Source organism: Micromesistius poutassou (genome assembly GCF_964030765.1).
Source record: "Micromesistius poutassou genome assembly, chromosome: 19".
NCBI classification, from domain to species: domain Eukaryota; kingdom Metazoa; phylum Chordata; class Actinopteri; order Gadiformes; family Gadidae; genus Micromesistius; species Micromesistius poutassou.
Window position 1 is genome coordinate 1,991,689 of NC_140289.1, and position 12,897 is coordinate 2,004,585.

The 12,897-nt window shown below is 47.2% G+C and overlaps 1 protein-coding gene across 1 annotated transcript; it reads left to right on the forward strand.

Annotated features, from left to right (window-relative positions):
- Window positions 1–542: 542 nt before the first annotated feature.
- Window positions 543–12,602, forward strand: LOC311364235 (MAM domain-containing glycosylphosphatidylinositol anchor protein 2; the record flags this gene model as incomplete). Its single annotated transcript, XM_084484239.1, has 3 exons — window positions 543–621; window positions 2,592–2,731; window positions 12,420–12,602. The coding sequence occupies 3 exons, from the start codon at window positions 543–545 to the stop codon at window positions 12,600–12,602; spliced, it is 402 nt and encodes a 133-aa protein (XP_084340365.1).
- Between the last annotated feature and the right edge of the window lie 295 nt (window positions 12,603–12,897).

The window sequence follows — 12,897 nt, forward strand, 5'->3', positions numbered from 1 at the left end:
GGGGGCTTACTGGAGTAAATGGCATTAGCACTGTGCTCGTCTAGGGCCCAAGGGTCTTGTTTCTAAGCCTCCTTTGTTTTAGGCGGCAGCCTTGCGTGAAGCTTCTTTACCCTGAATACCCCCCCCCATCCTCCCGCCCTCCCGCCCTCCCTCCGCAGAGTCCGCCGCTAGTGAATTTGTCGCGTAATAGAGAGAGAGAGAGAGAGAGAGAGAGAGAGAGAGAGAGAGAGAGAGAGAGAGAGAGAGAGAGAGAGAGAGAGAGAGAGAGAGAGAGAGAGAGAGAGAGAGAGAGAGAGAGAGAGATTATTATTCACCTTGCACTTCACTTGTTTCGTCCATGGAATATGTGTTTCCGATACCAATAAATCCCTTATAATTGACAGACGGACAGAAGGCCAAACGTGCTGCCTTGTTTAGAGGGGGGGGGGGGGGGCGAGGCTTCGGCGGTGTACTCAGGCCTACACTCTGCCTAATCCTCCCAGTGCGCTGTTAGCATGGGCTCTGTGTGTGCTCATTAGCCCTAGCACGGGGAGGCTGGGGAGATGGAGAGCTACCAGCCAAGGGTCCATGCAGCCCGCCACTACTGCTGGTGGACCGGTCCACAGAGAGACATCCCCTCCGGCAAAGAGAGACACTGCTACATCCCCCCCCCCCCCCCCCCCCCCGCCCCCCCCACACACAAAGTTTACTTCCCTCCAATCATATCATGAAGTGAACTCTCCAAATAAAAGTAAACTCTCAAACAGAAACACCACTCTGATCATTATAAAACAAAGGGATGGCTCCCGTTCGGTTTACTATGCATCGTTGTGTGTGCTGGGCAAAGGCCGTGCAATCTGAGGAGGTTAGCCGCAAATGTCTTTCACTGGCAGTGGAATTATAGAGCCTCTCCAAATTCTCTTTTTGGGTGGTGGTGGTGGTGGTGGTGGTGGCGTTTGGGATTTATTGCAGAGGGGTTGGCCGTGAGCCACAGGAGAACCATCAAAAAAGCCCAGAGAGCCGAAAGCGATTTTGATCAAGCATGAAGAGGTAAAAGGTACCAATCTACCTGCCTGGCAATTAAGATGGAGAATAACTCGCTGGGGGCTAGAGAGGGAGAGAGGGAGAGAGGGAGAAAGGGAGAGAGTGCGAGAGAGGGGGGAGATGTTTTCTTCTATGGCAAAGCAGCCGTTGCATACAAAGGGTTGTGTACTTGAACTGCAGTTGTATCTGTTGCTGCGCTTTGACTAAATTTAGATGTTTTTCTGCAGTCTTTTTGATGGGCTAGACAGACAGAAATGGTGCCAACAATGTCCCTTGAACACCGAATGTTTTATTCCACCGATTGTGACTTATCCGTAGATCATGGAAACACCAGAGATCTCAGGATTCTCAAATTTTCAGTTTTATTGCATCAAATATTGACACAAAACAGAAATGAAAGACACAAACCTAGCTATTTTAGATTAAATCTGTCAAGTCCTGACACAAGCATGAAGCTAGTGTGCCAAAACACTAAAACACAGGTTCAAGCAAACAGCTAGTTGTTTTCTACGGTTATGATCTGGACTACTTGCGGACCCAGCCTTATCTCTAGGGTCAGACCAGATGAAACAGACGGAGAGAGAAAGGGCTTCTGCTCTGTATCAGGTCGGGATACATGATCGGGTGCAGTCAGTGTGTTTTTTTTCTCACACTGCAGGTGGACTACATCTGGAAATAAAAGCCTTAGAGAGACACATTGACTATACCGCTAGCCTGCAAAAGTTGGAGAATGACTTTTGTCCAACACAGAAATATGCTTTGAAAAAAAAAAAGGACAGACATCCTTGAATTCTCTGTGTACCTTCGCTGCACAGTCCCATAGACTCCATGGGGCTGGCCCTCTGATCTTACATTCTCTATGATGGAGAATACTGGATCACCATGTGGCCACAGCCTCAACACTCTGGAGAGATTAAGCCCGGTCCATTGCAGAGGAATAAGAGCTTCACTGGAGAGCCAGCACCAGGCTGTAGACAGAGACACAGAGACACGACCCAGACTGGGTCACAAGCCATTCCTTTGATTTCTACAAAGACTTTGGAATAAAACGACTAAACTACTGTGACTGAACTAGCCGTTTCTCTACGGTCCAATACAATTTAGTATTTTTATTAGGTTTTATTAGTCATCGTTTTAATGGTGTTCATATTCTGGAGTAGATTTTACTTTTCATAGTTCCCTTTACTGGTTTAGTAAAACTATAACCTTTCCATTATGTTTTTAAAGTGTAAATCTCTTTACGTCAATTATTGATTGGCGTGATTAAACACTCAAAACTGTTTAAAGGATTCAAATGTTCAAAGATTTCCGCTTCGTTGTCTTTGGCGACACCTTTGGCGATAAGCGGTAATTGTTCCCACAGATCCCAACGGTGCCGCCATTGACACCCAGTTCATAGCGTTCATAATACTGCAAATGCAAGGGATTTCATCAGTCACTCAACATTGTACCCCTTCATTGCACCGACGTTTACTTACATGGACACCCTCGACACTGCTATTTTAGAAACAAGTCCAGGTCAACTCGTGCTAACGTTCTTGATGCCTTTTTTTCCACCTTCTCCACAGCCCCCCCGACCGTGCGCATCGTACACTCAGGTCATGCTTGTAACGTGGAGGAGGAGCGGCACACGGAGAGGGTCTACACCATCCGCGAGGGGGAAACTCTGGAGCTCACCTGCCTGGTCACGGGCCACCCCCGGCCTCAGGTAAGGTCCCTCACTGCTCGGCAGTCTTTTTAGCTGCAGGCACTTTTACCCTCAGCCGCTTATGGAGATAGATCAGTCATCAAATGCCCTTACCAGTCTGGCTGATCTAACCATGGTAACAGTCTCTCCTGGCTTCTCTGAAACATCTGTATCCAATATTGGTGAACGGATTTACAAATATGTCCAAATGACTCATTGTTTAGACTCTAAGCCTAACCCAAAGATGTGTGTGCATTGCCACAAACACAAACAGCAGAAGTAGTACCTTGGGGCAAAGTAATCGTACGGCCACAAACACTGCCAACGTATACAACATTGATTACAAGAGTGAAAGGGACGTCGCCATTGTTTGCATTAGTGCCGTCACACTAAATGCTCTTTGGCAGAGTTGGTACAACAAAGTAATTTTGACAAACGATGTCGGTAACGGATGTTGAAGTGAAGCCAGGAGAGACTTCTACCACGATGGTTTGATCCGCCAGACAGGTGTTGTCCTTCAAGGAGCAGGTAAGGGAGTCAGGGGCCCTCACTCTGAAGCATGCTCACAGGTTACACCGCTGACATTTGGACGATCGATACCTGAGCTATTTTGGCTGGGAGCCTGGGCCCCTACAGCCACCGCTCCATCCTTCCCCGCTGAATCAACCCCAAGGAATGATTAATGAACGTCTGCCATCGCGGAAAATCAGGGCTAATCAACACACTCCTTGATCATGAAGTGACTATATGTGTTATCGCCATGCTAAGTTTTTTCCCGGAGTAGCTCTGCGGAGAGTTTTGTTCAAGCGAGGCCCACTTAGCAGTACGGCGAGGGTGTTTGCACTAAATCAGCTTAAAAGTTTAATCCTCCAATTATTGACGGTTTAGATTTCATTGTGCGTCTGCATATTCATGTCGGGGCGCCAGCGAGGCAAATGAGAACGAGAATGTGGAAACGAAACCTGCCGATTATCTGCCAAGTCGACGTTTAAGGACTGGTGGTGTGAAAAGCGTAGGAGTGAGGGTGCGGACCACGGGACCCGAAGCAATTCTCGTCCCAGCTTTGTGTGCAGGAAAGAGAGGTGTTTCTCCTTGGAAGTCATGAACACATTCGTTCAAAAGGGATCCCTTGTTCCCTGCGTGGCAATCGCTAGGAGCGTACGCCCCCGGAAGATATTGGGTGAACTCTGTGCCCTCCTCCCCACAACTTCCTGAATCCATTTACTGTGCTACGATGTTAGTTTCATGACTTTGGTTGTGAGTTTCATGTGAGTGTCTCTTTGCTCATTTCTGAAAATGGGATAAAAATGTAATAACCCAGCCTGGGGATGGTGGGATGTATCAATAGTGATGTAGTATTATGAGATTATATATTGTCTGGATTTGTGTTGTGACCAGGCTGTGTAACTTCCTCAGTGCAGCCGTCACTGTGGCTGCAAATTAGATTTTCTCGCCTCTTTCCCCACCGTACAAAATTGATTTAGAGAGCAAATATCCTTGGGTTGATTGAGCAGTATGCTGGAACGGTTTTTGTTCTTTGGACACTGCTAATTCCAAATAATTCATAGCGAAATTGAAGGCTTCAGCAAAGAAGTCACGGAAAGATCTGAACAAAATTAATGTTGGTAAAGAGGTCACACATTGCCGTTTAAATGTGCAAAATTCAAGTTAGCCAATGTTCTGAACTTTGATTATGCTGATATGATATGGGACATTTGTCACATGACACACATTTCTTATCAGTACTACATTAAAGAACAAAATGTCAAAAGCATGAACTTTTATAAAGCCAAAGCTATTTACACTGAATAAAGATGCATTCATTAAGTAGCAGTAGGTGGGGGAACATCTTACACATAAATATTTTTCATATATAATATAAAAATATATAATTGACCTGCCACTCAATTGACACTTAGCAGCCCTGTTTGATGGTAAAAACCATTGAAAATGAGATGGAATCTAATGAGCTCAATGGCCTAAAGTAAATGGGGGAAAATAACTCCTCCCATTTATGACAGTTAATATGTTCCGCCCTTTGATCAATAATGCACGACCACTCGCTCGCGTGTCCCGTCTGCCAGACAGAAGAAAAACACGACCCTGTCATCCAATTGATCATATTTCACTCGCGGCCTCTGTAATTAGTCTTAAAGGCTCTGATACATCAACCCCCCTCGGTTGCCGGGGATGACAACTCCAAAGCCATCGACTCCGTCTTTCCTCTTAATTAGATTTCCATCGAAGGGGGGTAAAACAGAATGAGAGAGAGGAGGAGAGGGGATGAGGACGGATGATCAAAGTGGCTCCACAACAGTGGCAGGGGGAGAAGGATTTCCTTTGGATCAGAGTCATTACGCCAAGCGGGTCCTTGGCTCCCCTGGCAAGAGGGCAGGCCCGGTCGGATTCTTCTAGACCTTTTGATTGTGTCGGCTCAGGCCCTTCTGCTGAGATGAGGTTTCGTGGGCGGTGGTGGTGATGGTGGTGGTGGTGATGGTGGTGGTGGTGATGATGATGATGATGATGATGATGATGATGATGATGGTGGTGGTGGTGGTGGTGGTGGTGGTGATGGTGCGTTGAGTGGTGGTTCAGAGCCGGAGATGGGGTGGAGGGAGGTTATCTGAGGTGGGCCAGAACCGTGGGCCTGGTCTTCTTCAGTGGATGAAACTAATGAGAGAATCGCACCAGGGGTTGAGAACTCATCATCATGGGGGAAAAAAATGCAAATTAAAAATAATGCAATTCAATAAATTATTTGTTATTATCTTTTTGTTGTTTTGTGTTAATCCTTGGAGTTGTTGTTCAGAGAGAATTTGTTTTGTTTTTACTTTTTTATCACTATTTTAACGTTCTGTACTTTTAATTTGATTAATCTTAGGATGTTCCAAACAATCTATAATACGTGATTATTAATAATAATTGCAATGCTGCGGAAGTTCTAAATGCAAATTTGACCTATTCCCTTTACTGATCTAGCTAAATCTCAAACTTTTCTGTTATGTTGTTAAACAGTTTATTTTATGCCTGCGCGTTATCCTATCGGCACGTAATAACAATAAAGAACTTCAAAAATCGCTTTTATCAGCAAAAAGATGCAATCCACAGAGGGCCCTCCCACGCAACGTTGTTATGCTCTCGTAAATCGTGACAAACCGACGATAGCTCTTCTTTTTTTTTTCACGTCAATTATTGCTGCGTGGCGTGCGGCCATATTCCCCAAATGTGACTTCCCTTGACAATACATGGCTAACCGTGAAGTGTTGTGCCCGGAATAAATATTCGCTCTACAGAAGGCCCCCGCCGTGTCCTATACGCTAAAAAAAGGGTCCTTGGTTAGCATTTTCCCTGACACTTTCATGCTGAACATGTCCATCAATATGCACACTGTTTAAACAACCTCGACTCCCCCTAGGCTTCCCCGCTGATGCTATCTCTGGATCAGCCCCAGCACACAGTGGTCTCCTCACAGTGGGTCTCTCTCTCTCTCTCTCTCTCTCTCTCTCCATCCGTCTCTCACTCACTCATCTCAGGAGGAGAGAAAACGCTATTTTTCTCAAAATAAAAAGCTATACACGTGAGCACACCATTCACGCATACACCTGAATGCAACCACACGCACACACGCGCGCTCTCCCTCCCACGCACTATAGATTCAAACACACGCGCGCAGTACAAGACAGCATTACACAAACATACCATTACCATTCTCACCTTGCTTGTCGAATAAATATATGTTCTGTCAGTCATCCGAGCACTGGGCATTTTCTGAGGCTGCCGTGTAGCCCTGGACTTTCAAGGTATTATTATGGGTTGTCAGGGGAGATTGGCTGCGTTTGCACCTGAAAGGCATGCAAGACTTTCTCACGATCCACAGTTCAGGTCACACGAAGGTCTTTTTCGCTACACAGAGCTATCGGCTATAAAAGAATACAGAGGACGGAAAATCCTGGCTCACCGTCTCCGTAACAACATAAATAAATACATTATTCCACATCGTCGGAAACTTTACTGTACGGAAAAGTCGACTTCCTGTCGTTAAGCCTAGGCCTGGGCGATATGGCTGAAAGACATATCACGATATAACTTGATCATATTGATCGATATCGATAACTATTGATAATTTAAATTACCTAAAAAGACTATGAATTACCATGCTGGATTTAAACACTTCTGTTTAACACTTAATATGACCTTCCACTGTTCTTCATCGATAAATGCTCCAATGTCGATACAACAATGAAAAACACTCAAATATTGTAAATAAGTATGGAACTGTGTTTGTGTAACAAACCCAACTGCTAGATTTGGTGGTCCAGTCTCTTGATCAAAATATTGATCAAAATATTGATCAAAGGTCTATCACGATACGATCATTTATTGTTTTATTGCCCAGGCCTAGTTAAGCCTATTTAACGCTTTACAAATTAGCATATGTTCCTGTCATTCCAGCCGTCTGTTCTGGCTGGAGGTGGTCATCACTTTACAGATAGATAGATAGACAGATGCATACTTTATTAATCCCCAGGGGAAATTCAAAGTCACAGTAGTGCGAACACGTCACGCACAGCACACACATACAACATAAACAAGATGATGCAATGAAACAAAACATCCGCACGGATAATACGGACGATAAAAGATATGCTAAGGTGCTCTTGGAGAATGTGTGTCAAGATGGTATTGCAAACAAATAAGTACGTACGCACACGCTGCCATGTCCATCACAGTCCACGACGAACAAGACCCTGTGTGGCTGTCATACCGCAGATATACCACCCCCCAGCCTCCATCCGCTGTGTCCACACCGCCGTGTTTGAGCAGCTAGCTGCGCTACGTAGCACCAGCAGGGGGGCCACGACAGGGGGTCCAGGGGAAGTACATATGAGATGACCCCCCCCCCCCGACCCCGGGGTCGTGTTCTGTCACACACACGCACACACACCCAGATACGCCGTTCCTCCTGGACTGTGTGGACACAGAGATCAGTGTTGATCTCTTGGACAAAGCTGTCTCAAGCCCCCCCTGCTAGGCCCGCTGAACACACCCAGGCCAGTATTAGTCATACTGTAGTGTCGTGCTCCGTTGCTGTCCTAAGGGTAGGCCTCTGCGTTGTTCTTTTGATGGGCTTTGTTTGTAGGCGTGTACCTTAAGTGGTAGGAAGTGGGAAGGGACAGAAGGAGAGTGGCTTGACTGAGAGGAGAGATGGAACCATTTGTAGCATGGGACCACAGGTTTGAACCAAACCTGGGTTTGAACATTTATTTAACCAGAGAGAGAGAACCGTTGAGATTAATAATCTATGTCCCAAGGGAGATCAGGCCAAGACAGGCGTCAGCATAAACAACAGCATAAACAACAGCGTAAACAACAGCGTAAACAACAGCGTAAACAACCGCGTACACAGCAGCCATTGTCAACGAGCAATCCCTTTTATTCTATATTATTCTATACTCTATATATTTTCGATATTTATTCTTCTTTGTCATTCTTACAATAGTCATTGTAACACAATGCATTGATCGTCTTTCATTTCTGTGGACTGTGACATTTTCATGTCTTTATCCCTGGGGAGTCTGTGTAGGCTAACAGATTTGATGTAGGGGTGATATCCTTTTGAGGAGGGGTGGGGCGGGGGGGGTCCTCCCCCGTTGCTTCCCTCTGATCGCTTGATTGTCATGCTCGGCCACACTTTGCTGCACCAGCACGCCTCACACACACACACACACAGGCTGCCGCCCGCTGCCTTAAAGAAAAAGATGGCGAGCAATTAGAGCGCCGTCTGTAGTTAGGACGCGCGCAGCGGGCGCCACGAGAGGTTCGGGGAAGGCTCGTGCGGTGGCATATGATCCATGCATAACGCCGGACGCCCGGCTCATTTTAATTAGCTTGAGCAACCGGCGCTGTCTGAGTATGTGTGCGTGTGCGTGCGTGTGTGTGTGTGTGTGTGAGTGTCCGCGTGTGTGTGTGTGTGTATGTTTTGAAAACGCTACTGGGAATTTCAGTTGGACACCAAAACTAGGCGATGTTCTGGTTTACATGTAAGCAAATGTTGACCTTTCTTTGGGGATGCTGCCCCACTCATGGGGGATTGGCTTTGTTGTTTTAATTGCAATGGGGTTAGCTTTGTTTCACCCCGGGGGACGAAGTACAGCGCGCGTTGTCAGTGCTCTGCTCCCACCGAACTCGCTGATGTTTGACTTCTAACGCGCCACGCACATGGAATACATTAATTTCACCAAAGTGAATACGTTTTGCGGATTGAACGGGAACAAAGAAAAATCCATTACCCCCCCTGTAACAAAAATCCATAAAATAAATCCATACAGGCACATGTTAATATTCACAGCCGCACTTATTATTCCATTATTCCACTTTTGCTGTCACAGTTAAATTAGTTGTGTAAAATATCATTAACATAAACCATGTGAGAGTTAGAATTCTATGTGTTTATGAGTTTATGCGTCATTGCCGCTGAAAAAAAACCCCATAAAACCTGGCCACCAAGCCCTACATTCTGAATAATTAAAACAAATAAAAGGGAAAAGTAGTACAACATTCATAATGGCGCACTGCTGAATCTTAAATGGTTGAGGCATGAGATCCCTCCACATGGGGCTTCAAACCCCTGAGGACAAACGCAAGATAGCTCGCAGCGAACAATCTGATGCCGTTTTCTCTAACAATCCGTGCAGCTATAGCCCACGGGAGTACTTTGCGCGCACGTCTTCAGAGTGAGTGTTTTGCTTGAAAGTATTGTGCTAGTACTAGCTAGCTTGGAGTGTCACTAAATGTTGCCCTGCCCTAGTTTCGTTTCACACAGCTTCAAAACAAGAGCGGTTTCAATTCTGTTCTAATAATAAAGAGTGCAACACTACACAATGTCACACACGTTACATCACTATAGCGCATCGCAGATGTGTGTAATGTGTATTTGGCGAAGGCGCCTTACCTTGGCCCCTGCCAACGGAGGTCTCTGCCAGTCTGTCTTCCCCGAGGCGTCAACACGATGCTTAAGCAGGAGAACAAAATGCGCTAACCTTGCCCTGAACTCTTCCAACAACGCCAAGTTATTTCCACATTTCCACATTGCGGTCTAGTTCAACCGACCGAGCACGGCGTTAACACCGCTAGGGTTAGGGCTCTGCATCCCCACCGGGCCCACCCATGCTGAGATGTGTGAACGCGTCCAACAAATGGCCCATAGTGTTATCATTTTATGCTTCCGTGGTTAGGTTTTTTAATTGTAACGTTTTATTCGTGGGCATTAGGAGGCGTTGGTGGAAACGCATAAACCTCCTCTCTGTTTTAACTCCGCCAGTGCAGTGCTAGGAGTCGCCCCAATTACCATATAACTGTGCCGCCAGCACCCACTTAGATCCACAGTGTTTGCATTGTGCTACGGGAAGTGGCAAGGGTCAAACAGTTCTCACCAGGAAACTCACACACACACACACACGAGCGCGAATGTGGGGAAAAAGGAAGTCAGGAAACGCAGTCAGACAAAAGAGCTAAACGGGGGGGGGGGAAAGCGCCGGTTTACAGGACGGCAGGGTCGACCTCTTAGCATATTAGCGCGTGCGCCCACGGCATCAAACACACAGGGGGCCATTTTCTCCCCTTTGGAATAAGGGGAAGGGTGTTTAAAGAGCCCGCTTCTTAGTGTCACTCTGACAATGAGCGTATTTATTGATAGTGCGCTTTCCCTCCGAAACTCAAAAGCTCCTCGCACACAAAAGACAGTGGAGGCGGGAAACGGCGGCGTAAGCTGGAGGAATATTGAATTCTGCTGAGGTTGACGTTTGTGTTTTATCCCAGATGCGGGAGGTGGATGGTAGGAATGGGGCGGGGGGGGGGGGGGGGTGGAGGGGGGGGTGGGGAGTACGGCAAAGCACTGTAGAGGAGTGACAGAGCATTGGAGAACTTTGCTGTATATAATTTATGCTCATAACCTATTTAGCGCTGCGGCTTGTTTTGCTGAAGCTAAGCTGTTCTTGGTTGCCATAATGGGGCCTCTGGTTTTTGCGTCTTATCATTTGCTGAGTGTGGAGGGTGCGCGGTGTTTATGTGGGTCCCTCAGAGAAAAGGAAATGCAGTGTGCAATGTATCCATAGATGTATTATTCAATTTAGCGAGAGCGGCCCATGAAAGAAAATGGCACGGATACAAACATCAGAAACATACGCAAACAAAATGCTCTGTGGGTCCGAATGGACGGTAAATCCTGCTTTGGTCTGTCTGAGGTTCTACCAAACAAACAGCCGACTTCACAGTTAGTAGTAGTTGTGTGAAGCCGTCGCGTCAGTCAAGGCAGAAAGCACCTGATCCTCATTCACTGGAAGTCGCTTTAGACAAAGCACCTGCTGAATATTAAACAGTAGTCAACATTTACTGCGCCGTAATTCTCCCTGGCCCCGGATGCACAAAAGTTCTAACGATAAACATGATGGGGTCGTCAGATTGTTGCCAAGCCCTTGCTTTCTTTCACCCCTTCCAATTTTAATATGCTTTAGAAAATGACCAACCGGTTGCGCCATAAATCTTCCCTGGGGAGCTGTACCGAAAAAGAAATTACAGTGCAAACACAATCAGCTCCAAACCTTCTCCCAGTCTCCCGGAGCAGTGATACCCACATTCCATTTGATGCTATCTCCTTTAAAATAGGATGCTATCGGTGTCCATGGCGATTGCTATCGCCCTCCACCTGCATGGAGATATTGGTTTCCAATCCACAGTCCCCTGACGCACCCCCACCCCCACCCCCACCCCCCCCACCTGGACAGAGAGATGTGAGACGGTGCAGCCAAAGCCAGTCCATCTGCGGCTTACTTAGGGGTGGAGAACGATGCATGGACCTCCATCGCTCAGTGTCTCCATCCGTGTGTGTCTGTGTGTGTGTGTGTCTGTGTGTGTGTGTGTGTGTGTGTGGGTGCTTGGCCCCGGGGTTGTAGCGGTACCTGCTCCATGCTGTACGCCTCTAATGAGGGCTGAGGGGGGACATGATGGAGAGTCAATTACAAGCCCATGTTGGAGAGTATCTCCGTTTCACCTTTCATTACGCCCGGCTGCCATAGGCTAACTAGGTCTCATCAGTTAGCGTTGAAGTCGCCGAGAAAGGAGGGTGGGTTGGTTGGGTGGGCGGGGCGGGGCGGGGGGGGGGCGGCGATGGTCAGGCCTCCTGGGAAACTGAAGAGAATTAAAAGAGGACGTGGTAGTCGATCGTCCCCCTGTCTCGTATCGGTGAGACGGTTGGGTTGGGACGGCGCCCGTGGGCGTGGCTTGAAGGGGGGATATCGCGAACGGTGTGAGGCCGTCACTTGGACACGTTAAAAAGGACACAGTGCTGCATCGTGCGTGTACGTTCTTATTGGTTTTTCTTACTTCAGAGGGATCTGTTTAATTGTGTTGTGGGCACATTTATATTCATTTAGCAAATCGGCTCATACGAAGCGCAGGGGCTTTCAGGGGCCACGTTTATTATAAACTCATGAATCATCGGAAGCACAAACAAATTGTAATGAATGACATAATAAGTAGAAAATACTGGGAAAACAAGTGCTAATAATGAACTAGCGTCCAGCCGATTGGTTAATGGGTGCTCAGCTGGGAGCAGAGGTTAACGGACGTCAACTGTTCCCTCACACCCTCGCTGTCCGAGCTCACACAGCCTGTTTCCCGCTTTTTCCCCTCTGTCCTCCGTCTCCTCCAGATCCGCTGGACCAAGACGGCGGGCAGCGTGTCGGACCGCTTCCAGGACTCCAGCGTGTTCAACGAGACGCTGCACATCGCCAAGATCCTGAGGACCCAGGGAGGCCGCTACTACTGCAAGGCCGAGAACGGCCTGGGCTCCCCCGCCATCAAGTCCATCCGGGTGGACGTCTACTGTGAGTAGGGCTTCCTTGACGGGGGGCGGCTTTGAGCGCTCTCTGCCGACGGTTAGATAGATAGATAGATAGATTTACTTTATTGATTTCCCAAGCCGGGGAAATTGACAGTGTAGCAGCAGCATTAGACGCAGTAACAGCACGAATAAAGAAAGTTGACGTCGTTGACATCGTGCTAGGCTTATAACGTATTTTAACGAGCTTAACGAGATTTCCCAGGATTTCCTGCCATTTTCTTATCCGCTGTTTTATTTCCCGCCGTTTTATTTCCCGCCGTTCTATTTCCCGCCTGTTTCCCGATGT